General features: G+C 50.1%; 3 protein-coding genes across 13 annotated transcripts in view; 2 read left to right on the forward strand and 1 right to left on the reverse strand.

Annotated features, from left to right (window-relative positions):
• LOC125957590 (neurabin-1) overlaps nt 1–27,084 on the reverse strand; it is a 52,987-nt gene that overhangs the window by 10,808 nt on the left and 15,095 nt on the right. For 3 of the 11 annotated variants that reach the window (XM_049690389.1, XM_049690390.1, XM_049690388.1), the window contains 2 exons: nt 17,307–17,684; nt 9,604–11,180 (listed from right to left, as the gene is read on the reverse strand). In XM_049690389.1, coding sequence (XP_049546346.1) covers nt 9,604–11,152 — 1,549 coding nt within the window. In that variant the 5' untranslated portion in view covers nt 11,153–11,180; nt 17,307–17,684. Of the gene's footprint in view, nt 1–219; nt 1,675–5,815; nt 5,992–9,603; nt 11,181–11,296; nt 11,508–12,368; nt 12,475–17,306; nt 17,685–27,084 lie in introns of those variants that run through there. The other 8 variants (XM_049690393.1, XM_049690394.1, XM_049690387.1 and 5 more) reach the window with 6 other exon arrangements.
• On the forward strand, nt 12,597–14,611 carry LOC125957613 (saxiphilin-like). The gene is made up of 6 exons (XM_049690450.1): nt 12,597–13,055; nt 13,200–13,391; nt 13,476–13,667; nt 13,729–13,900; nt 13,993–14,072; nt 14,366–14,611. Exons 1-6 carry the CDS (start codon nt 12,767–12,769, stop codon nt 14,560–14,562), a joined length of 1,122 nt encoding a protein of 373 aa, XP_049546407.1. The 5' UTR covers nt 12,597–12,766; the 3' UTR covers nt 14,563–14,611.
• LOC125955652 (uncharacterized) lies at nt 14,824–16,393 on the forward strand. Its single transcript, XM_049686791.1, has 6 exons — nt 14,824–15,112; nt 15,180–15,371; nt 15,428–15,619; nt 15,698–15,869; nt 15,941–16,020; nt 16,101–16,393. The coding sequence occupies exons 1-6, from the start codon at nt 14,824–14,826 to the stop codon at nt 16,310–16,312; spliced, it is 1,137 nt and encodes a 378-aa protein (XP_049542748.1). The 3' UTR covers nt 16,313–16,393.

Genomic DNA, 27,084 nt, shown 5'->3' on the forward strand with positions numbered 1-27,084 from the left:
CCTTCGAGGGATTTGACGGTACGGTGAAAAGCAAAGTGGCAGACAAGTTCAGACAAGACTCCTCAGACTCACCACCGAAGCGTGTCATCTCGAAAGGAACCACCCAACGCGACTACTACTCTCAATCAAAAGACAAGACACAAACCCACCAGCGACACCCCCAAAAATGTATTTTTTGTGGAAAGGGTGCGCACCTCGCACCATTCATTCGGAACTTACCTTTGCAATCGATGCAAAACCGACGTATACTGAGGCACATCTTCTTCTGATGCACTCTCTTGGCCTGGTTTGTACGTTTGTGTTTGCTTTGGTTTCTTCTTCTTTTGGAATTGTTGCTGCAGCACCACTAATTCCTATGCTAGAGCACCATTGTTCCTGACGATGCTTCCATCGTCGCGAGATCCCATGCCGCGGTCCGTAATAGGACTTGGTTGTTTCACACAATCGTAGGATCAGCGCGATAACAGCTTGATGCGCACCCTCTAGCCCGCAAAACTCCACGCACAATTACTCAACATGCTGTCTGCTCAACGGGAGCCACGCCCTACAAAACGACCGACAACTAACCGGCCACAATCGACATAATCAACATTAACACATAATTACCACCTGGGCCGCACTGGGGAAGATGAAAGCAGATAAAATCGGGGACCCGCGCCTCGGCATGAGAATTGTCCATCAAATCGATCGCGCAAAAAGTGCTTTAGTAGACATTGCGATGTCGCCCATTGCGATTATGTGCTAATGTCGTGAAATTACTGACCGACTGTGCATCATCACTGGGCCTTTTGCAGGTTTCGCAAGCGCAAGGCAGTCTGAACGCTTTTTTTGTACAAACAACGACCGCCCCCCCTGAAAAACCATTTTGTCGCTTCGAAGACACTCGCAGACGGGCCATCACAAAAGCAATTACACAATTAATGCCATTTAGCACGAGCGATGTGTTTTGGTGGCGATGATTCGGGCTCAGTTTTTGGTGGTTTCACGCCCTCAAGAATTATTTCGTTATTCGATTCGCGGCGTTAGGCACGACCGTTAAATCGCCATGGCAATGGCCATTGTATTTTATTATAAAACGCTTAGAATATTTAGACATCGTTGGAGAAAGTAGTGTAGATCGTTTAAGTATCCCCGCCGTATTAAAGGCATTAACAAAAAAGTACTACTTGTTTCCGCCCGGGATCGAACCGGGGGCCTTCCGCGTGTTAGGCGGATGTGATAACCACTACACCACGGAAACAGCTATGCAAAGGAGCCGTTGTACAAGGATTTAGCTCCTAATTAGTGACACTGATGACAAAAATTAGCTTTAGCTATAGTACTTCATAGCAGTAAGTGGTCGTGGAATCGAACTTTTAAAAAAGGCTTTTTGCAAAGTATCTCACTCAATTGAAGAAATTCCGTTCTCTATGATCTTTTCATAGGACTTTACTAAGACTACCTTTTGCTGTGGCATTATTGGCACTTGGCGATAATGCAAAATTGTTATTTTGACTTGTGGCTTGAAAAATCTAAATTTGTTAGCGAATTCAACCACAAGCATTGTTCTTTTTATCGGCTAAATACTTTGTTACAAGCACTGCAAGGATTGGTTTGACCTCACAATTATCCAAATAGCACCGTATATCAACATCATGACAGGTTCTACATGAACAACAAACATGTCGTAAATGCGCCACAAACGTTAACGTAAACTAATTAAGAACATATTTACATTGTAAGAGAAGCCCTCCTCGTGACTGGTCTATTCGTAAACCAGATTGACGATGAAATGAGTTACAAGGCGATGATTTGCAATGCATCATTACTCATTACTCATTCATAAGGAGACTAGTTCCAGGTCTCGTGTACCTGTTTTCTCTAATGCAAAAGCTCTCGTTACACGGACTACTACCACTTGCGAACCGAATGATTAATTCTTCTGCTCGACAGAACAGCCAACGCATCGTTATCTCAACCAATGCCTGCTTTCCTCCATTTTATGCTCGATGCAAAACCACAATCGTCCCTGCGGCGGAATAGGATTCCAAGAGTATCTCGGCCATAATGTGTTGGAACACTTTCACAGTCTGTCGGTGGACCCCATCTATCTATTTCAGGAATTTAATCTAGATTTATGCCCGGCAGCCAGCTAGCCAGCCGCCAGAGTTGAAGCGTACACTCCCACACCCGGAATCCAGCGATAGGTTATAGTAATTGCGTTTTCTTTTCGCCCCTTTGACTCCTCCCTTCGGTATCATCGGGTAGGAACACATCGCTTCTACGGATTGCTAATGAGCGCTGGAGTCTGCAGTCCTGGGATATGATTCATGACATCGACACCAGTGACAACCACCGTGGATAACGAAGAACAGAATTGATCTTCATTTCATATTTTCCAGCCCTCCAGCTGCCGTATGGAATCCCAAAAAGCCATATTGTGGCATCAAATTTCCTCATTTCGTTCCGCCGCATTTCCACTGCGACGTCACAAATTGTCTTGAAACTCAGGTCTCTCCCCCACCAGACACACACACACGCTGACGTGCACACGTGATGCTGTGGAGGGCAAGGAACGGAACCGAGACGAAAGAATGTGGCGCTTGAAATGTCGAACGCGGGCTAGACGAACGGCCACAAACCTAGCAACAGCAGCAACAGCAGCAGCAGCAGCAGCCAAGCATTCCAACGCTAATTTCTAGCCAACGAACGTTCGTGGTACGCCACCGGGGTTTAGTACCACGTAGGGGGTGAGCTACTAGTGAGGAACGGCGACGCTAGTGTGCGTGTGCGTTGGCGTTAGAAATGTTTTGCATACTTGTTGCCCCTCTTCCCGCTTCTCTTGAACCGCTAGCTCGAGGGTATGTTAAACACGAATCGAGAGAGTCACTTTAACCCATTTCGGGATGGCAGAGACTCACATTAGACCAACTTCACCACGGAGTGACCGCAGGGGAACACATTCCTGTCGAACTGTCGACTTTCAAAACGTCGAAAGCATCAGCTCAAACCTAGGTCCTCGCCCGTCTTTTGGTCAGACGACTGGCCACAAATCTAAAATCAGACGCCAATTCAATCTGAATCATTGGGGGCCACTCCGAATTTAGTTGGCCCCGCAGCTAGCATCTGTTCTCCCCCACGACCAGCTGTTTGTCGTTTTTCTTCTGTTTTTGTTTTTGTCAAATTTCCGTCATCATCCTGTCCGACAGCAAGTTTGGCCCGGCTTGGCCACAGCAGCTTGATCATCTTGGGGCCCATCTTGGCGAGTCATCAAACACGACAACGACGACCACACGACACTACGCGGGGCCCATGAAAACGATCATAAACTCATTAAAAAAAACACGGCGATAGCGGAGGGTCATTGGTCGTACGAGTACGAGCATCCTACGACCATTCGCCCAGAATTGGCCACATTTTGCCAAAGAACCAGGCAGGCGCGTCAGTCACAAGATTATCTCTCTCTCTCTCTCTCTTTCTCTCGTCTAGTGCGGTTTGTTCGATGGCTTGTCGAAGTAGTACAACCTCTCCGCCATACCGCTTACATGTTCCGCAACACCATAGGCATGTGTACTGGCCGGTTTTTGGGGAGCGGGCAGTTGAAAACTGAGCAAAATCGTTCATTGCGTTGCCCAGAAAATGTGCGAAAACTTCAAACATGACGACGCCGAGTGACACATTCACTCAACGCCGATCGCAATGGTGGTCAACAGACTGACAATGTTGTCGAGTATCAACGAGAGGCAGGCGTTCGTTCTTCTCGAATTTTGAACCACGGCCTTTTTCGCTTCGCTTGTTTAGTCTGTTTGTTGTTTGTTTGATCGTTGTGGAATGTACACTACCCTTATCCGCCTCTCCCTCTTGAATGCTCCCGCGTGGTGGCGTGTCACGGTGAATGGGTCGTGAGTATCGTCGTCGTGTCGTGCACGTGTGTTTGACGGTCAGAGGCCATTGTGTGCCATTGGCTCATTGTGGACGCACAATGTACATTTGCCTTTGACAAACACACAGAATTCGATGCGCGATGACAGCACAACCTGTCTGTCTGTCCTGTCGATCAGCTCTCGATCGACGATCCTCCCCTTCCCGGCTCTTTCGTTGCGGAATGAGCATTCGGTGATGTGCATTCCAAACAATCCCAAATCCCCGTGAAATGGAGATGACCTTCAGGCAGTGCACAGCAGCGAGAACGCAGTGCATGACATCACGGCATGAAACTAACAACATACATTGGTGGTGCGCCTCTACAGTACACCAAGCCAAAGGTTAAAACGTGGTCTCAGCAACGGGTTTTTTGTTTGTTTACATGGAACAGAACTAAAAGCGGAAACAACACGAGCTTGGGCGTTGTTCTAAGCCTTGGCGACAGGCGGCGGATACTGCCTCAGGAATGGTCGCGCATTTTGCAACTTTTGCTTTCGACGTCGCCGCTTCCGAGCTCTCTCTCTCTCTCTCGTGTCGTGGCTGTATTATCAGTGCCACATGTGCGGCCACTAGCATTCAGCAGCACGGCCGGTACTATTACGGCCATTGAGGACCACGTCACGCTTGAGCAAAAAAATCATCTAATTCGCTTGCATCATTTTCTTCATCATCATCATCGCAAATCTACAGCAGTAGGTCCGGGTGGTCACCGGAGGCCGGGAATTCTGATGAATTCTACCGACGACGGCGACGACGACGACGATGAGGAGCAGTTGAGCAGCATATCTCGCACCGATCCACATTGCCACATTGCAAGTCAAGCGTCCAATTAAAGGCTGCTGTTGTGCTACGAGACACACATACGAGACACACAGCGACAGAGAGATGAACTTTGATTCGTTGACGTCCCACATTGACGCACTCTGCCCTGTTGCCCTAGAATGCTCTTTTGTACAAAGAAGCAACACTAGGGAACCACACTCACACAGCACACGCTCGGTCGCTGCAACATACACTTGGGTGATAAACTTTTCTTTAGCAAGCCAGAACACTACTGGGCATGCTAGTGGCCACCGACCGACACACCACCAGCCAACCAGTCAGTCAGTAGCGTCATCATTGCCACCTCGGCTAACGCACAAGAATTATTGCTTTCGCTGCCATAAAATTATTTCACGCCCAGACCAGCCCAGCCCTGCCCAGACCACCCACCTAGACCACCACCCCCAATCCCCGCCACCGATCGAGTGGAGGTCACCGTCTGACCGTTGATCACGAACCGGCACGTCCGTTCCTCCAACACCACCATCCTTCTTGCTGCACCACCTTGAGGCAACGGTTTTTTGGCGTTAAGACATGAGGTTTTTGTATCACTCGCGGCCGGCCAGTCGGCCGGCCGGACATACCACCCATGGTCGCCTCTACTTCTTTTTCTTTTTCTGCTTTAACACTTTCACTGGCGAGTACGAGCGGTGCCCGGCGGCGCTAGGCAATTATAGATTATCCCCCCCCACCCCTCCCCCTCTCACCCACTCAAGACCCTAGAGATGGGGAAAAGATGGCGAGCATATTTTTATCTTATGTTCGTTTGCTTTTTGTTTTGCTTCAATGGTGCGTCATGATCACCCTCATGATGGTGTGAGGTCTCAACGGAGGAAACGCCACCAACCACACCAGGAACGATCACTTTCACGGTTCACCAGTGAGGGGTACCGAGGAATCGCCAATGCACGCTGCCACTGCACCGTACTGCACGGGATGAATATTATTTTAAGATTTTCTCGTTGAACTACTGCTACACTGTGCAGTGCCAGTAAGGCGTCAGTGTGCTAGGCGACAACACATCGTGTGATCATCACTTTCACTTGAGATCCTCTGCCGCAAAATGAATGGAAGGCAGCACAACGCTAACCTTTAACTGGCAAACTTATAGCATCACTACCAAGCGGACAAACGCAAACACACAATTAGCAAATCATTCTAACCGATCGTGACAGGATCAATTGAATTGGAAACAACGCACGCACGCACGCACGCAAGCACTGAAAACATGCGAACACCATACACCGCGCACTCTCCGGGTTCACGTCGCGACTACTGTCGTTCCGTCGTGATCGCGGTCGCGGATGATCATCCCCCGGCAACCCAGTTGCCGGAGAACGAGAGAGCATATGAGAGCGAGAGCATGTGCCCGACGTTGGCGTCCACTGCGAGCAGCGCGAGAACCGTTCCTGTCTCCCCGAGTAGAATCTCATCGTGCGGTTGTTCTTAGCAGTTTGTTCGCGATCAGTGCCATTGAAAGGGAAGAGCATCTAGCGTCGATGATGGTGAATCTCATCGACTGGAGCGAGAGCTGCCTGTTGCAACTGGACCATACAGGGTTCGCGCTCGAGTGCAACAGCAGCACGAGACCGGGCGGGCGGGCGGGCGTGCGGGCGCGCGCACAAGAAAGTAACCTATTTTTGGACTCCCCGAGACACCCGAAGTGGAGTCGTCTGTGTCTCGAGTTTCAATATGGCCGCGGGGATCTCCGATCCAGACCCGCTCCTCCTCCAAACTCACTTAATGGTTGTTTGCGATAAACAGATTTGAGAATGCTTACGATGTGTGCATTATCGCGCATCCCGCATAGAAGAGAGGGAGGATCACGTTGATCCTTATTTATAATCCCAAATCTCCGTCTCGACATGCACACATTGGTATGGCCGTTATACAAGCTGCGTTGGTGTGCAAATGATGCTGGATTAGCATGGGCAGCAGCAAACGCATAAATCATCCTTATATGCAGCACGATGTACATGCGATCGATCATGCAGTCCTCCAGCAGAGTCCTCTATAAAATGTCTAGCAGTCACGCACTTGTTCTCTTGTGTAGCAGCGATTGGTTCCCGGTATGTTGGGTTTCAATGGGCACATTGTGTCTGCTGTTGTAGTGGATGTGGTTTACTGTTGTGTTGTCGAGAGCGACAGCAAAGAAGAACAAAAAGCGCCAATCGAATCGGGCATCCGTTCCATCACTTAGAACGGTGTTTATGTTACTCTTGAGGGTGCAGCATGGGCCACCGAAACATCGACGGGATGTTTGGTGGGGGGAAAAATATGTTTTACATCTTCACCGATGCTGCGCGCAGTCCTCAATGTAGTCTAGGCTAGTGGCTCGCCATCAATAACAAGTGCTATGACCGATAGCATTAGAAGATCCGTTCAAGCAAGAGCATGTGACCACCGCACTCGAGCGATTCGACAGGCGTTTGAAGAATGTAACAGTAAGAATGCCATTAAATGTTCTCCTGAAAACAATCATTCAAATACGCCTAACTGAGGCATTCATGGACCGTAGCTAGATCAAAATTTTATGATCAATTTTAAGGACAATTCCACACAGGATTCCTCTGGAGTTGGTGGAGAGATGGCAGCTACCGATCGACATAAATCTGTCTAACAGTCGTAAGATGCCATAAACAGCCCATCCTCACCATGCCCGTTCCATGGACCTTTACATAACGATCCAGTTTGCTCGGCTTCTCCACGGGCAAGATCGTAAACTTCCGATGGCTGACTGATGGCTTTTCCAGAAAGGCAATGCAACGCAAATACGAGACATTTCTGGCGGGGGTTTTTGAGATGCATCTTAAGACGCGCACACATATCCGCTAGCTTAGCGTCCATAATCTAAGATTCAACGGCATGTGTTTTCTATTTATAGCAGCCCGACGCCCTCTTCTCGCTCCAACGCGAATGCTGTTGTAGCACTGGATAGGGACACCCGATGTAACACAGCTCGCGACGCGGCTGGATGCACTTTTGGTTGCAACGAAAATGCAAAGTCGGCATTCGTCTCTCGGTTGCTTCTCGCTTGGCTAGTTTGCTTCCGGTCAGATTGTTGTGGGACTCTTGAATGGACTATTTATTGCATAATGCAACTAACAAAAGATTGCAGGAGATTTCGTATTATAACATAATCTTTGAGTAAAATAAACGGTCCACATAACCTCGGAACAGAGCTGCACGATTGTTCTAACAGATCTAATTGTGGGCTATTGGAATTTCCATTACCACGCAGCGGCATCGAAGACTCGAAACAAAGTGACCTCATTTCGCCTCATTTCCATCAACTACATTCCTTTCCCTTGAAAATCGCTTCTCAATCTCCACATTCCATTCCGAGAAGCAATATAAACCGATCCATTACCCCTTCGAGGCCGCAGAGTCTCGTTAACGAGAGTAAATCTCGCATGTTCTTAAGGTTCAGTGACCACCGAAAACGCTTCGCCACACCGGAATGCATGTGTACCGACCAACCGCTGGTAATGCAAATGATGATGCTGGTGATGTGACGCAATGCCTTCGTTGGTTCGCTCGTCGGTCGGTCCGTACTCGCCGCATAATGTGGGCATCATTCCACGCAACGAAAATAGGCCAATCTCTCCAATCGCAAAACCACGGCAGACAGACAGACAGACAGAGTGAGAGAGAGAAAGAGAAAGAAAGTGCTAGTAGTAAGAGCCAGTCGGGAATCGGGATAACCGAACCGAATAATAACAACCGCAGTGTTATTACAAATTCCTCGCATGAACTCGACCAGAGAACAGGTCGCAAGATTGGGGGGCATACCGGCTGAGCGCCCAGCAACGTGGACTTAGAGAGTAAGAGTCAATATTAGTCAACGGAATATCTGATGCCTAGTTTGGGACACACACAAAGCGCTTTCATTTCATGCTAAAAGTTTAGCTCAAGTGTTATATATTCATCACTATGCGAGCAGCAGTGCAAGTACACACGCACGCAAGGGAGTTACCCTCCGTTCCAAAACCTACCAGAAAGTGCAGAGCAAACAGAAGCCGGAATCACGATCTCACCGTGAATGCGAGCTCTCATTAGGGTGCGGAACGCCGTTGAAGACGCTCTAGCGACAAACACTCGGTTTCCTCGCACTCTGAAGAGACTTCCTTCTGTACCTTCTGCTTTGATGAAAATGTTTTCGCTGCAAGCCACCGTCGTGTGTCACGCTTATTACCTATTATTGCATTGCACCGGGCCACCGCTTGCCGGGGAAGACCATGTTCCAAAACCCGGAAAAAGGGGTTGGAATACCAAGATTTTCATTATGTTGTAGCACGTGCGCAAGCACGTCTCGCTCTCCAAACAATGTCCTCTCGAGCCTGTTGAAGTAAGATCAAGGGAGAGAGAGAGATAGCGAGAGAGGCCATCGCCATAGGACTAGTCCTGGAGAAATGAGCAGCTTGAGACGGCTTACGAAATAACCCCTTCATGTCGAGTTGCGCCATGAGCTGTAGCCTGTATAACCGGAAGTCACTAGCTTCCCTTTCAGTCTGGTAAAAGATGCCACTTTCGGCTGCAACACTTTTAGAAGACCGGCCCCTCCAGCTAGCCCGCCGTAGACTCCATTCGTGAGGATTAAAGCCAACAACTCAAAACTGAATACGACGTCAGATATCCTGAACACGCGAGCCGCGATGCACTGAGGGCACAGGAAGCACGGAATCGAAGTTCCGAACTCCACTAGCAATCAATTACAAATCAGTTGCAAAGCCAAATAGGGTATAAGGTAAACTTTGCTCGCTAATTGGATTAATTAGTAACCATCAACGCCGACAGAAACTTCCTTAACACGCTATACGCGGAGCTCCGAACAACTTCATTACCCTGGACCTCCGTAAGCCCATCGCATCAACTTACCGTTTAGTTCCTCTACCGGCTTGGAATCGGCCACCGCTACTACCGGCACCGGTGGTACGTCCTCGTCGATGCTGCCGACATTACGGACCAACTTCTCCGTCGATTCGTTCTCCTGTTTCTCGTCCTCGGTGTGTATCGGTGAGGAAGGTCCGGATGAAGCACTAGCACCCGGGCTGGGCGATGAGCTGATGGCATGGGCCGGTGACGTTAGCCCACCGGAACCGGTATCCCTTTCCGATGATTGACGCCGAGCCAGAGCGCCCAGTTCGGGATACTTTAAGGGGGGAGGTGCCACCGTGCTCCGTTCGTCCAGACTACCCTCGAGGGATTTCTTGCGTGCCAGCTTCTCCGGTGGCTGGGCCTGTTCCGCAGCGACCGGGTGATGGTGGTTATGCTGGATGGTGGTTAGCATGGTGGTGCTGCTTCGCACCGGGGCCACCGGTGGCCCGCCACTAACGGCCGGTGGTGGTGGTTCTGCCTGTCTTACCGGTGGTTTCAGCTTCTCCGGGCTGATCTTAGTCGGACTGAGCGAACTGGGATCGATGGCGTGCGGTGGAACCGCTGGCGGTGTCTTGGTTGGGCTGGGGAATGAACTCTGGCGCAGGTTGGCCGTCGGTAGGGCCCGCGGTCCCTTCTCTGGGGGTGGCGGTGGTGGCGTTTGTCTTTTCGGTGGACTTGGCGGTGGTTCACTCGGGGACGGTAACCGATGATGCCCACCAATGACCGTTGTCGTCGTTGTGGACGGGGGCAATGGAGGGTGACCGTTCGGTCCCCCATACGGGCTACTCTCCTTGGAGCTTCCGTTCGGTATGGCTGCTACGGTGGCCCCTCCGTACGTTCCGTTCGTGGCCGGTGGATGCGAGGCCGCGGATTGAGCCGCATTGTTACCACCGATGATACCCGTGCCTGGCACTGTCCGGATAATGTCACAGCGGGTGAAATCACCCCCACCGGCACCCTTGCTCGAGCGCGTCTTGGAGAAGTGCGATGTCCAGTTCTTCTGCTTCTCGATCAGCTCGCGCGAATTGAACTTGCGCTCTGGCTTTTCGGGCTTTTCGGGCTTTTCCGACTTGAGACGAGATTGGTTCAAGATGCGGTTCGAATCGAGCTTCCCGATCCCGTTACTAATAGCCGGCATGGCTTGACCTTGCTGGTGCTGTTGCTTTCTCTTTGGTGAAGGCGATCGGTCCGGACCGGAGCCGATATCGGACAGATTGTCCTCCTTGCTGCTGGAATGTGACATCTTAATACTGAACGGTGGTGGCCGGTTGACGCGACCCTCGCCCAACTTTTCGAACAGCGCGCGGGCGTTGTTGAAGCGGGCCGCGTGCGATTCCGTTCGCACGACCGTAGCGGTCGGTGAGTGGTGTGCTGCCGGTCCTCCACCTGGTAGCGCGTCTCCACCGGCGCCGGCCGTTCGGTTCGGTTGCGCTTCCGGTGCTCCCGTGTGCTCGACCGGTTTGCGCTGGAACAGGTTCGCTATCTGCGACACCTTAGGTCCGGCGGCACCCGATGCCGCCTGAGCATGGGCTGAGGCCGATTTCTCCATCCCGTCGGACGGTATGCTGATGCTGATCCTGGAAGAAGACGCAAAAAACAAGAGAAAGGACGGTTAGCAAGATGCACGACACCATGAAATGGAGGCTAATGGAGACACGAAACCAAATTCGAACCAGAACAGTGAAAAACTAACCATTTTAAAACTCAATTGAAGCCGCGGCCTATTTTACACTCACAAACGACACACAGAAACTACTTCTCACAAAGGAACAACAGCGGCAACGGCTACTACAATTGTTTATCACCTCCTTCGACTAAATCTTGTAGCCTGAACCGTGACTAGCAAGAAATGACAAGTGGCAAGCGGAGACTGACCGTACCCGATGACTACCTACGGCAGAATACCTCTCGTCTTCTCTCTATCATCTCGCCACTGTCCAGTATTGCGCCTCAAAAGATTCCCGGCCCGGATGAGCGGAACGGAGATAGTGAAATCGCACACCACCCAGACCACGCGCTGCTACACGCCACTATCGGGGGACTTCACACGAACACACCGTCAACGAGGTGCGGCGCGGCTTGTGTTGCGGCTTTTCGTTTTCTTCGTTTTTTTTTCAAGACCGCCCGCATATTACTCAGCTAAACACAACCTTCCTCGATCGTCATACGGCTTATCTGCATATGGGAATACGTTGCATCAAAAAGCCGGAAAATCATTTCCAAAGTACGGAGCTCTATCGCGGACATCAATTAAACGACCGCGAGAGTCTCAACTGGAAAATGCAATAAAAAACACCCTTTTCTAAGTAGCCATTCCTCTCCCTCCCCATTCCACATGGAACTACCGTCGTCTTCTGATAAGGTGATAAATGTGAAACTTTTTTGACCCGCGAACGTTGTTCCACGGGAATCCAAACGTCGTGTCGTATGTCGACATAGGCGTGTGTGTGTGTGGGACGAGTGATGTCATAAACTTGTCCAACGTATACTCCTGCTGGTTCCGCACCCCACAACGATCGACCACCTACGACTGGTTACAGTAGCAGGTGCCGCGGCCCGTGAAAAGAATTGAATTCCTCGCGATATCTCCACTGGAATGTATATTAGATAAGACCGGTCAGTCAGTTGGTGGAAGTGTTCGGTTTCCGCGTTTGATAAATGGGAACGTAAACACGCAAAACACACTCTGACGGGGATTACTAGATTTGTTGGGTGACAAGATATGCTTCCGACTTATCTGTTATTACACCTTGTTCAATACTTACAGCAAGTGGAAACAGTAAACAATCCATGTTATAGTTGTCGGCCAGGACCAGTAATTTCGATCGTTTAACAACAAATTTGCAATTAACTATACAACAACAAACCCGCAGTACCACTGTTATCAGAGATTGCTAGACTTTCTAATCACAGTTGCCCCGCTAACTATTCTAGAGCTGTTCCGTAGTATGCTATGAGTAATCCTTAGTTATGATGATAAACGGAACTATCTAGTAATCATATACAACCAGAGCAGAAGACACTTGAAAGCGATATGACTCGTTGATACTATCGACCTGTTCACTTATCATTGCACTTGTAATCACTCAATGCTGTGTGAATCTGCGATTGAAGAACTGCATCGAAAGTCCACCCATTGCACACCACTCCTGGCAGTTACAACATGTCCGCTCTTGTAGCACTACTGCTAGTGATCGTAGTGAGCCATGTAAAAGGTGTCAAAGTCACACCCAACTGCAACAGCTCACTCGGATGTGTATCGCCTGCGACTCCCCAATCCACTTCCTGTCCGGCTTCGGATGAGTTTTGGTCCCCCAGCGGCTCGCTTGGTGGTTGCTGTCCAGGATGCGTCCGTGGACTAGCGGTGGGCGCTCCTTGTACTGCGGAATCAGAGCTGCCGTGTGCCCCTGGGCTGGTCTGTGGTCTCGGCGGTATCTGCCGTTTGAATGTCGGTAAGTTAAACGCTACACGACAACGACGACGAAGATGGCCGTCACAGTCTGACGTTCTGATAAGTACAGAATGTTCCAGCCGAAAAAAGAAAGAAAAGCGCGTTCGTTCTCTATTCGCTTTTGACCGATTGCCGATTGTTCCAGGGGACTGTTTATCGACGCTTCACGTTCGGAACGATACCGTGGCCTGGGTTCCGCAATGTGATAACAAAGGCCGGTACGCGGCACGCCAATGTCGGGGAGATCGACTGAATGGCCGCTGCTTCTGCTACTCGGCCCGTGGTGAACGTATATTTGGCTGGGAATGGCGCAATCGGGCCGACAATATGACCTGCGGTGAGTAGGGCCAGACGGTCGATGAGGACCTCATACTCTGTGTTCTTTATCAGCTACAGTTCCATTACCCGAATGCATTACCAGCTTGCAGCCGTAGACGGGCGGATCTGGAAGCGGAAGGTAGGTTCGATGTTACGCTGCACTGCACGCCAAACGGGAACTACGAGGAATTGCAGTGTGACGGAGGGTTGTGTTGGTGCGTAAACCCACGGTCCGGTATCCAGCAGCCAGGAACACGAGCCGTTCCTCAGTCCTACTGGACCTTGTTACCATGCTGTGAGTCTAGACAGGCTAATGTGGATGATCTCTATCTCACTCCCTTCCTCACTCGCGATAGATAACGACACGTTGTACGGTGTGCAGTATCTACGACGTTGCGAAAGTGTGGCCTTTTCGCAGGTGCTTCAACGCAGGCAATTCATCATTCGCGGCCACACGGGTGTCACGTTCACTAACACACTGTGCGATTACGATGGCAGCCACGGACGCTATCTCATCGAGGGGCAAGAGTGGGTAGAGCGTCGGAAGAATGCTGTGACCAATTTCCGATTCACTTCCGGCTAATATCGGTTATCCTTGGTCTCTCCTCCCGTACGTCTAGGGCTTCTTGTACGTGGGTCGATGGCTCTAAACTAACGCCGTACAAAACGTCCCTTCGGACGCTCGCCGCAATGAATTGCAGTAAGTAACGCCTAGTATTTTAAAAACGATGTAATTAGAAGATTTTTCATAAAAACCATCATAAAAATAGAAAAAGCAACGCTTCCTTCGAAAAATGATTTCGAGCTGTTTACGAGCGATATCGCCTAGAGTTATGCAACGGCTACTTAAATTCAAACAGCTCGTTTTTTTCGAGCACAATCGGAGATCCGTTTAGATCACTTTCATTTTGCGGGAAATCCGATCGGAACACGCGGGGCTTTACGCACAATTGATATTTGAACAAGCTCTTCCACTCCTCCTCTTCCTCACAGATTGCGCACGCGACGAGAGATACTTTGCGATGGTGGGGCGAACGATGGAGCTGGCCTGTGAATCGAACGGGAACTACGTGCCCTTACAGTCCCGTAACGGTGATCTATTCTGCGTCGATCCCGATGGTTTTATCGTAGCTCAGAATGTCACTAGCGAGCAGAACTGTAACGAGTTTATCTTTGGTGCGATTGTTTAAACGACAAATAAACCGACCGCACAGAACGTGGCGCACTACGAGAATCGAACCGAAATTGAATCTAGCTCTCCAATTCTTCCTCGTGAATTTGCTGCTCCCGGTGGTGGGCCCATTCCGGGTTTCTTATCAGAGCATGAAGAAAGAAACATTCTGTCTGTGCTTGTGTGACATGAAAAATCCATTTCTAATTTCAGTTTACGGTTATGATGGACCGATGCGTTCAGTGGAGCCAGTTGTCAGTTTCGTGCCAGACAACAAACCATGGACACGGCTCTACTGGCCGGTGTTTTTCTATTAGCAACGACGGTGTTCCTGCCCACCCAGAGTGCAATCGATCCACCATCGTGCGATGCGTACGGTTGTGTGTCGACTTTGCGTCAGGAGGATTGTCCCAAGGGTCAGTTCCTTATATCGGGCGGCTCATTGAACGGTTGCTGTCCCGGGTGTCGCGGAGGCCGCGTGTACATGGCCGTGTGTAACGATAACATTCCCGAACGTCGCTGTGCCCCTGGATTGAAATGTGGCGGCCGGAAGTGTATCTACGATCGTTGTAGGTATCGGAAAGCGGGTCTGATTGTACGACATCAGATGATCTTCGTGAACGTGATCTCTTACAGCTACCTGTCTGCACACGCTGCACCTCGATAAGGATCTAGTCGGTTGGGTACCGAAGTGTAATCTGGATGGTACCTACGCAGCCAAACAGTGTCGTGGTGATCGTCTATCGGGACGCTGCTTCTGCTACAGTGACGATGGAAAGCGTATCTTCGGTTGGGATTGGTACCGGAACACCGAACGAATGACTTGTGGTAAGTTGGCGCGACTGGCGCCATGAATGATGGCCGCTCACTCAGCTCTTTGGCAGCTTGCAGCCGAAGACGCGATACGCTCGAAAGGGATGGTCGGTTCGATGTGACCCTACACTGCACGCAAAACGGCAACTACGAGGAGTTGCAATGTGATTCCGGGCTGTGCTGGTGTGCGGACGAATTCACCGGAAGCGTACAGCTAGGGACCATGGTTGTACATGAAAGCCTCTGGACGCTGCTACCATGCTGTAGGTCAATCGATTCACGAGACTCCGGGGGATGGTAATGGTGTTCGTTTATCTTAAAGTCTGGTGTGGTCCATACAGATAACAGCACGCTTCACGGTGAAACGTATTTGCGACAGTGCGAGAGTGCCGCCTATGCCCAGAAGATGATCCTCAAGAAGTTCTACACGCGCGGTACGATCGGGGTGACGTTCAACGAGATACGCTGCGATTACGATGGCGCCTACGGTCGTTACATGGTGGAGAATGGAGTGTAAGTGCACCGGATGTTCTGCCTCTCGAATGCTCATTCATTTGTGCCTTGTCTTCCGTACGATTCCACAGAGTCTTCTGTACCTGGCGCGATGGCAAGAAGATCGGTTCGTTCCAGGTGCGCTCCAGCATGATGTCAGGAGTAAATTGCTGTACGTGACCGCCGGGAGTGGAATGAAGTGGAAGCCACGAATCGAATCAAACTTTAACAAAGCTTGCTCCCTTTCGACAGATTGTGCTCGTGATACGGTCATCTTCCGCGAGGAGAGCATACCGTTTACGCTGGCCTGCGGTGGCAATGGGAACTACGAGTACTCGCAGGATCAAAACGGGAAGCTGTTCTGCGTCGACGGCGATGGGTTCGTGGTAACGACGGAGGTTGCACCGAATGAGGCGTGCGATAAGTTCATCTACAATTCCAACTTCTATGACGAAGAATCCTAATTCTACAAGAGCATTCCAGAAGCGTGTTGCAAACTGAGAACCATCAATCCCATACAAAGGACCTCGCAGTGACTTACCGTCTACCCTGTAACTACCTATCGGATGTCAAAGCAACGCTGTGAAGCTAGTAAATCGTTTTCGCTATAACCATGTTCTAGTTCCCGGAACACTCGTAGCAAGCCACCCGGACGGAATATTGAGCAATTTCTCTGAAACACACAACACCACATTCCAAACCCCAGAAGCCTCACGAAGTTGGTGACCTTATGGCATGACCAAGAACCTGTTCCACTTTCGTAAGCTGCCACGCGCGAATGAGCTCCTCGAGGACATAAATCTTTTTCGCCTATTGCCCCGTAAAGGCCGAGGCGCCACACCTCACTCTCTCTCTCTCTCTCTCTCTTTCGTTGCAACAGGCACTACTGAGAGTTTACTGGCCAAAAAGGTTGGCTCCAACTCAATTGACCGAGGCGCGGTGGCAGTGGTTTTGCTAGTAATTCTATCTATCCACGGGGTATCGATTTCCAGTACAGATCGACCAACAAGTCCTGACCACCCGGGCAGAAGTAGAGAGGGCGAAGGGGAACATAACAATATGTCAACTTAGGATAGGTTTCATTTTGCAGGGATTTCCAGTAATTGTTTGTAGTGCAGCGGTTTGTTGTTCTATTCGAGCCGGAATTATTCCGGAGAGTTCTATTGCACCGAGCATCGAGATTGTCGGCCACACAGTGAGGAAGATAGTGTATTGAAAAACCTAAATAATAGACTCAACTGTACACGCAAAACACACCTCTCGACTTTGCCTAGATTAGATTAGTACAGAACTCTCTCGTGATACTAGATGATTTCTCCAGCGAAAACTACACAGCATGCACCGCGAGTAAGACATCTCCTCAGACGATGTCTCGCGGATCGTAACCATAACCTATATGACCCATAAACCTCATTTCCTATCGAAGAAACTGCTTAACTCGCACCTCTCGGCACTTACCTCGCGAAAGAAGTGGCCACCAAGCGGTGTCCCGTTTTATGGCGACGGCTTCTGCGGTCTGCCTGCTATCTGCAGGTGGTGTTGGTGGAGGATGGTTGATACTCTGCTGTTGACAGCCGCTTCTGCTCCTGAAGCTAATACCGGCAATGTAGCGCGCTCTTATCACTTTTATCACTCGCGATAGAACGCACGCTCGCTCTGCTGTCTCAGCATAGCCGTGCCATCGTGCCACTACCAATACTGGACACTAGTCTCAATTCTCTGCTTGATTCTGTGCTTGGATTCTGCTGACTTCACTCACTTTCCTTTGCGTTGCGTTTACATTGTTCCGGTGGTCTTTTCATTCACGACACGCGACTCCAATCGAACGAGGAAAATCTGGAAAGAAAATGAGGGAAAAAATCATGAAACAATGTCCAACGAAGAGCATCGGAGCGTACAGAGAGCAAAACATGAAAACAACGCGGCATCGATTGGTCGAGGGAAACGGAACATATTGTGGTTGTTGTTATAGTTGTTGCGAGGCCTGAAATAGATCAATCGAAGCGCCTCCGGCCGGCTATGATGGTCAGGGCCATTTTCACGCACCACTGAGCACCGGACTGACCAGGTAATGAGAACGGGAGATTGGCATGCAACGCTGTTCTTTTTGGGCGCTGCTGCTCATGCTGCTGTTGTCCCACCTGATGGTGACTATCGATTTTGAGTTTTCACTTTCGATCATTCAAAGATCGTGAGTAGCTCCCCTTATTTCATCATTCGGCACATCTGCTGACGCCTTCCTCGAACGCGCAAAGGCCATTCGTGGTTCGGTAGATTACTTTGAAACGGCACGGCCAGTTAGTCATCACCAACTCCGGTGCACGATGTTTTGCTTCGCGACCATCCAAGCATGAAAGCATAAGCGCCGCCATTCAACCGGTAGGGAAGTAGAGAGGAAAGAGGAGTGATGTTTTTTCGATGCGATCGCACCCCCGCGACCTCGCTTCTGCCGATCACGATCGCAATGTTTATTTATTTAGTTAGTTTTTGCTGATCTTACATTTTTGCCGCAAGTTGGGCGGCATTCGTTAAGACCAGGTGATCAATTGCAGTGATTCGAACTGGGGGTTCGATCGATTCACGTACGATCATTTGGACGGTGGCGGCCACACGGCGTATTCTTAGGACATAACTTTACTGTGGCAAAAAACACCTCGGAACACCTCGTGCCTATGCTAATGCAAACTGGAACGGAAACCATTAACCACTCAACGCACGACGGACCGAGGGGTGGTGTACTTCCATAAAATCGCAGGCGTTGCATAGCATATCTCCCAATCCGACATACTGCTAAACGGTGTGAGAGGAAGCCTCATTGTTAACGTGGCCACAGAAAATGTTCTCTCCGTTGTGGTCTCCTGGCCGAGCAAAACGATACAAAATCAACGCAAGCAACAAGGCCGAGCTGAAAAAAGCATCGACCAGGGGGGGAGATTATTACCTTGGAAATTGGAGAAAGAATTCTTTCCTACCCATGCGTGGGTATGCGAGGTCAAGCCGCAGTCGAGGGGGGAAGGCCAAGAACCCATCCTACCGGAACGAGAACAAAGCGAAGGAAAATGCCTCATACTCCAACGTGTACCGGCTATACATACGTTCGAGTTGTCCAGCCGCAAAACACTCCGTACATACTAACGGTGCATTGGCCTCCCCCCCGTGGCAGGGTGGACCTCGTAGAAAATTAAGAAATAACTGCCCGGTGGAATCCCTCCAGCGCACTACAATCTTGGGGCGCAATTTTCGTGGCCCCATCTTACACACACGGTTTCACTGTTTCAGCTTTTGCCATGCCCGATGCCCTTTTCCTATTGCTTTTTGATGGTCTTCCGTCGCGCAATTGAATCATTTTGCGATCCTTGCCTTCAGCACAAGATGTTCTTGTGCCTTTGGCACAGGCAACGGTGGTCGTATTAACATATTTGCCATTCGACCGTCCGACATACATCCGGACTCCCATTCATGGCGCGAAGCTGAACAAATGGGATATTAATTCAAAAAGGAGTTTGTTAATCTTTCTTTTCACTTAACACCTTTACGCCATTTTAACCTGAAAAGCCCCCGGTGTACCGTGAACACGCCAGACGTCGGTCGCTCGCGCAGTGCTCAGTGTGGTAGCAGAAGAAGAAGAAGAATTCAACAATTCATCGAATGATGAGCAGCAGCAGCAGCAGCAACAGCAGCAGAGCGGATGATTTAGCGCATTATCATCGACCGACGGACACACAGCCCGGCACGAGTCTTGTTGTTCCAGATTGATTGGCTAGATTTTGGCATAAAATATTTGCAGCATCATTCCGACAGCAGGCCGTTGTTGCGCCATCGCACTCCAGTCAGTTTCGTGGTGGCTCGGTCTAGACCACTGTTATCGTAAACCAGAGTGGAAGATAACGTTTCGCGCAATATTTTCAACGCAATTTCGATTTGGATACTTCCCACAGGCCTCGTCATTTGATCGATACCGGTGCCAGCAGGTGATGCAATTGCGGTGTGTGCCGCGACTGCAACGCAATGGTTGACGGTGGCGGTTAGATGGAACGAAGACATTTGTATGTCCCGTTGAGTCACTCCCGAACACCACTGGCTCCGGAGGACTGAAGCCATTTCGGATTCGATTACGTTCGGTGCCGGTTTAAGCTCTCCGTTTTCGGGGCCTCAACCGCAAAACTCGAATGTCAATTTCCGGCTGAGCAGTGATTCATAATTTCCGCTCCTCGTGAATCAAGATGGCGCAGAATCCGGGAGTGAATCGACTAGAAGTTTCGTCGTAGCTCGCGCTAAGGAATGATCGGCCGTGTCTGTCGAGACATCTGTTGAATCTGTGGGCATAAGGAAGCAGCGTTTTTCGGCACTTAATTAGCACGTACGTGCTCGATGAGGGTTGATCAACGTCAACGGACAGATTCTAGAGTCTAACAACGGGCCAACACATCGATTAATTAGCAAGCATTCTCCTCATGAACCAGCGAACGCAAAGGGCGTTTACTGGCACGACCGAACGATTCGCACCTTGTGGCCAGGCTTTCCAACACATATCAAGCCGAGAAGAGTACCGTGATGGAGCTATCCCGTAATTAAATCTTCTCCTGGTGGCTCCACGTATGTTGTGGGGATTTGTGTGCAGGTTCTTGGCATCGGGACGTGATCAGCACCGTTCGCTATTTGTCCATTGTTAACCAGCGCAATTTCTAATCGCTAATCGAACCCAAGATTCGAAAGCTCACGATTGAGGTTTCACAATTGAAGTTAGTAATTATAGGTGGAACAAAGAGCTGGATTGGCATGTGTGCGCACCCCATTGTATCCTTAGAAGCAAGGTGTATATGTAATGTGAGCAGGATAAGAAGCCATAGAAGATGGGCAGCACCTCGATTCGCCATTATCTAATGGATATAATTTTCCAAGCCCAATAAACCTGCGGTCCCTTGTATCATTCATCACACACATCAGGCACCATCATCAGCATCAGTTGATGACACCACAAACCACCAGATGGCTAGCATGGAGGGCCAATGGAGGGTTGGATGGGTGGATGGATGGATAGCACTCACTCACTGGCCCGTTCCACAATATTATGGACGCTGGTTTTTGTGGCGATGGCACGTGGACCACCATCAACGTGGTCGGTATCTTTCTCCCTACCACCCTTTCTTTCCATCCGTCCATACAGTCCGGGACCGGTAAATCCACTTTGCCAGCTGGGCCATACTAGCGGCCGTGGAGTGTAATGGTGATGGGCGGCGGTGGTGGTGGTCACAACGTGAGGTGATCAAAGTGTAACGGTACTCAAGGTCAAAGACGTGACTAAGTCCTCGCGCGATGGCTCCCGCTATACGGTATACCTTATCAGCGGTGCATCGGCATCAGGGGTTGGTAAGAAGATGAGACTTAGACTTAGAGTCACGCTTTCGCTGGAGTTGTATAGATTCTTCGCGGAAAGGCTTCGTGTAAACAGTTCCACCAACCAAGCGAGTAGGTCGTGCTTATCTGTGATTAGCAGATAATAAATGTTCATTACTTTCCATTCCCACCAGACCACCAGAGGGATCCATCGCGGACAGCCGTAATGACAAGCGATACTAATACCAACGGAAAAGCAGAGCAAAGCAAAGCCGAACAGCCAAGACCAGCGGTGGGCTTCCTGAAGACTAACGGAATGAATGCTAATGTTGATTTTAGCACACTCTGGAACACACTTCACACCACACTCCGCACGGAGTTCCATGGCGCCAGCCCAGGCCAGGGAATGGTCACGGACTTCTCGCTAATTGGAAGCATATTCAGTGTTCCCGTTGCGCTGTCTGGACTAACTAACACTCACATCTCACACACACACACACATACATCCACAGGGCGGAAGATGACCAACCGAACCGACTGGCCTCCTGACAGCCAGACAGACACTTGACGTCCGGAATACCGTTTTGGCCCACAAACGAAGTGACGTCCGGAACAAAACTTGGATTTTAAAGTTCGCTTCCGAGAGAGTCAGAAAGAGCCAGAGAGAGAGAGATTAGTGACGGTTAGCCAAGAAAGCCCATATCATCGTTATTAATCTTGATCGCTGGTAATTCGGTTCCTTGGCCCGGAACGTAACTTCCTGACCCGTCCAGATACAAAGCGAAGTTGGCAAAGTAGGGCGCACGTACATCAACGTCCGGGCACGTTGCAGCAACTTGTCAAAAAGGGGCTGAAGTGATGAGCAGAGCAACCTCGGGGAGCCAAAAAACCTGTTGGTGGCTTACGTATCTGTTGCCGGTTGGGCTCATCATGGGAAAGAGTTTCAATTTGCACACTCACCACAGACACTACGGAAATGCAGAAATACGGCCGATACAGAGATGAGTATCATATTAATACCACAGAACGAGGGAAACTTGGCAGTGGCCAACAGCAGAAATGGTTCATCAATATTCACATTGCAATTTCGATTTATCGACCACCCGGGTCCACTCTCGCCACCTCAAGCTGCCCGCCCGGGTTGACCCGCATTCGGTCACGAATCAGGATTATAACTCGCCTCTCGGCAGCTCTCCGAATACCAGAGGGGGGGCTGCCAGTGGGCTGTGGAATGCTGGACGCACATTGGTTGGCTTTTGGTCTGGTGGCTATGGTAGCGGTAAGTCTATTGACATTACTCTGCCAGCACAGTGCAAGCGGGTTACCATGCCAACCATTGGAATGGTGAAATGGTGCCTGCAGCATCGCAGCATCCCCGGGGGCTCACGACAGCTGGCTAGCGGCAGTCACCTTTGGAAGGCCTATTTTGAGCCTGAGCCCGGCATTCAAAAGTTCAGCGCCAATTCAAACAAAAATTTAAATGACTCCACCATTAGACGCGAGGCTCGTTAGCGAGCCAATCCATGGTGGTGTGCCCGTCCCGTGCTTCACACTATAGCGCGCCAGCACGCTCATGCCAGAGCACCGTCGCTCCCGCCAACGGATAACCATGGGAGGCGCAACGTCGGTGATGGGGTTTGAATTTTTCATCAGCAACCTATGAACTCCAGTGGGCCCGGTATTATCCCGCCGGCCGTCTCCTCTTGCCGGATGAGGAACTATGCTTTGAATAGCATCGCAGTAGCCCGGGCACAATCACCATCCCTCAGGTGCCGGAGGCAGCGTGTGCGCTCCGCATCGTTGGCGATGACCTCCATCAGTTCTCCGACCCGATGATGATACCCGGCACAGGCAGCCTGTGTCTGTGTTGTGTGTGTGTGGATTGGGGACATCACCATACGCCTGACTGCACTGACATTGTACCTTGACACAATGTCACCATCAGCAATCATCGATGGTATCTAGATGGCGATTCTCCAAATGTCAAACTAAGCTCCATTCTGTTCCTCCCCACCATTCCTGCGAATGTTGAAGAGCGTTGTTTGGATTTGCGAAATCAGACTTCATGAAACATGCAGCATGGTATCGGTTCGTCTACGAACTCTAGTCCCCCTCCCCCCCGGGTGCTGTGTTACAGTTTGTGTAACGACACAAGGGAAGCCCTAGACACACGCCATCGCCACTCGTCCCGCCGTCCGTCTGCTGCAATTACTCTTGCATCTTCTGGACATTCACCTGGTGCTGGTACGGCTGCTGTAGGTCTTCCTTTTTCCAGAACACACGCTAGACTACTCCCTGTTCTTCATCTCGCTATGCTGTGTCTCTCGCTGGAGGGCATAAATACTCGGCACTCGGTGCCGTCAACACTGTTCCCCAAGACCGCCTCCCGACTTGAAGGCTTCCGCTTCAATGGAGCATTCGACTGTACGTCTTTGCTGTAGCAAACTACTTTCTAGCTTGCAGCCCTGTGTTTTCCAACAAAAGTAGCAGCAAAGAAGTCGACAAAGTAAACGAAGAAGCCTAAGTCAACTTCAAAAAGCCTGGAAGCAAAAGCACTTTGGCACCGATTTCGGAAGCGAACGGAACATTTGTCGAAAGGGAAAAGTCCAAGGGACACCCATCGGAGAGAATAATATTTTTCTGAAACACCCTACACCCTCAGGGTGCTCAGATTTGATACAAGCATATGAAGATCCCATGCTCGGACCGGAAGATGGTTCATATTCAAATTGCCATATGGATACCAGAGCTGCCGGAAGCTGTCGAAATGCAAATGCTGTGAGCTCGAACTGATACAACAACTTGAAATCTACTCTTGGTTGCTTGGAGAACTTTATGCTAAAATCCCAAGATATGCTTGCCACGGTGCTTCCCCTCTTACCCTCTCATTCTTTGGCCATTACAAGTGTTCAACATGAACGTTCAGCATGACCCACGACAGAGAGAGAGAGAGAGAGAGAGAGAGAGAGAGAGAGAGAGAGAGAGAGAGAGAGAGAGAAAAAAAGAGAGAGCGGTTTGTGTACGATGGCGGCACACACTTAGTGCGACAATTATTGCCAACACGCGTTCTCCGTACGACAGCAAACAAAAACCCGGGAAATCCCGCCGCTCGCAACCCACTTAACCACTAACCACCACAGCCAACCCGGTGCACCGATGGCAGTATGACGACACACGCGTGCCTCTCCCCCTCCTTGTACGAGCCGCTGAAGCACGCGAAACACGCAGATCTTACGCGATTACAAAACGTAACAATGCTCCACCGCATCGAGCGAGCGCACCGCGATGCTAACAACCTTTTGTCATGAGCGGGCGCGCGCGAGCGCTTCCGTCTTCGACCAGCGTGTTGTCATTTCGTGGGGTCCCTCCTGGATTCTACTTCTGCTTGTGTCGTGACGGGTAGGCGTAACGCACTGCCGCCACCTTGGCTTGGCCATACATTGTTTCTCGTCTCGAGTGGAATCCCGAACTCCGAATCCGTTCACTCTTACTTTCCTTCTCCTTTGTAGGGTATGGACACTCAAGTTGGATAATGTGTGTCCCCTCCAGAGTCTCCGGGCGACATCATTGTCGAAGGGGCACACACTCCATCTCGCATTATCGTATCGGAAGAGAACGTAGATTTCATCCCAATGTGGGTGTGATGATTGATGATGATTCGTCGGGCGTAACGAGTTGAAACTGGTCCGGTCCAGTGTGCTCAAGATATCAAGATTGAGGCGGACGGATCCACCAATTGAACAAACTTAGTACGCGACATGCGCGGGTTATGGAAACAAGTGGCCAGTTATATTCGATCGCTACTGTCTAACCTCGGCTATTATGAAGTGCTTGTGTTGACTTTCAACTCCTACTGGTGCTGAGCTGTTCTGCCTTCCGCCATTCCCAGCCAGGTTTAATAGATGAAGCTAATTGCTCGGAACGAATAAGATTCATCTCGCAGTCAGTCACTCCTGCACCTCTCATGGCAACCAGCAGATGGAGTCAGATTCCGGACTCAGGAAGACACAGAGAAGAGGAGGCATCTTCTTCGCCCGAAGAAGCTGATCCCAACCAACACATCCAACACTTCGATTTCGTTCATTGCGTTACGCACCGTTTCGGTTTCGTGGCGTGGCGAGTCCCAGAGAATTCCGTGCAACCACGCGGCCGCAGGGTAGAACCTACAAATTACCGCGATTAATTGACCACGACGCACACTAATTTGTCGTCGCGTCGTACGCGTTTTGGTCTCAGTTCTTACCCCACGGCAGCAGACAGCGCTGGCAGGCAGAGAGGCAATCCGATTAGACCCCGCCGTTGCTCGCCTGTGCGTAGCTGTTGCGGTGATCGAATTGTTGCTCTTTTTTAATTCGATTCCAAGCGCAGTTCACAGTGAATGGGATTACAAATCACGGAATCAAATTACCGAGCTAATAGACGGGACGTTCTCTGCACCTTTAAATGTCATAATCTTAACCGGTTAGAGCTATATCCGAGAAGTAAAGGCATCGTGACGTTCATGGCGCAACTCAGGATGTTGGGAGGAGTTAATGGTTGCGCGTGAATTATGACAACTATTGAAAAATCCTGTTGGTTATCCACAGGGAAACGTAGTAATCCCAATCCGATGAGCCGTACCGTGGCATAACACCCTGATACCAATCAGCATCGTTTCATATAACTAGTGCCAATACACAAGAAGAAACACAAATTAATAAATCCCAACCAAATCCATCCGAAACTGAACTACAGGCAATAGGCCAATAAAGTCCAATAAAACCTCCCAAAAACAAGCATCCAATCTACTGCAATTCCACGTGCCCAAGAAAAAGGGGCCATCGTTGCGACACCAAACACACATCACGCCACGGATACAGCATCTTGTGCATCCAAAAAGCTGTGTCGTGACATAATGCAGTTTCGAACCCCCCCAACCCAACTGGTACGTGTGTGTGTGTGTGTGTGTGTGTGTGTGTGTGTGTGTGTGTGTGTGTGTGTGTGTGTGTGTGTGTGTGTGTTGTGTCTCTGTATCTTCCAAAACAAAAGCGAAAAATTAAAAAGTCAGAAAACCACACGAAACCGCATTGTGCAGCAACAGCAAACCATAATGCTCCACAGACGTGTGCGATCGACTTGTGAGACTCCGAATTTACCTTGAGAATGTGGCGCTCGGCGCTGCACCGCAGACCTGTCGCCAATGGCTGTGTGGTCGTTGCACAACTGGCTGGCGTACGCTGCTTCGAGGGCAGCGATGCAGCAGCAGCAGCAGCAAAATGCAAGTTTCGAGTGGCTTTTGATGCCAGTATGGCCGGCGCATTTGAGCTAAAAATGGAAATGAAAAACCACGTTCCACAGATCGAGGAACAGAGCTGCTGCTGCTGCTGCTGCTGATGCTGGTCTGGTGCAGCTGCAACTTGCCCCTCTACTGAAGGTACCTTCAGGTGGTCAAAATGCAATCATTACCACCACGGTCTATGCCGCACGATCGAGCGTGGTGGATAAAGTAAGGGCCACAACCTTCGTAACTCGCAAGCGGATTTTGTTTTCAGTTCAACACTGAAACACCTCTTGAACTCGGTTGTGCGAGCACACTTCAGTGCACAAAAAGGGTACCGGAGAGCAGGCTTTAGCGACTGGCTTCATATAGCTATGTTGCAGGTCATTGAAAGCGAGTCGAGCATACGTATCAACCTGGCAAAAGGGGCATCTCTACCCCCCCAGCACCACGAGCATCGTCGCATCGATCGGTACAAGTTGAAACTAACAACTTAACTAATGAACTTGGCCTCTACACGCCTCTAAGTCTGCTATTGAACCTTCTTCCCCGCTATTTCTTTCTCTCTCTCTCTCTCTCTCTCTGGCACACTCGTGTGGCAATCATAAAAGGGAACTACAGCGGAGGAATCAGCGCGCCGAG

Source organism: Anopheles darlingi, chromosome 3 (genome assembly GCF_943734745.1).
Source record: "Anopheles darlingi chromosome 3, idAnoDarlMG_H_01, whole genome shotgun sequence".
In the NCBI taxonomy this organism is placed as follows: Eukaryota; Metazoa; Arthropoda; class Insecta; order Diptera; family Culicidae; genus Anopheles; species Anopheles darlingi.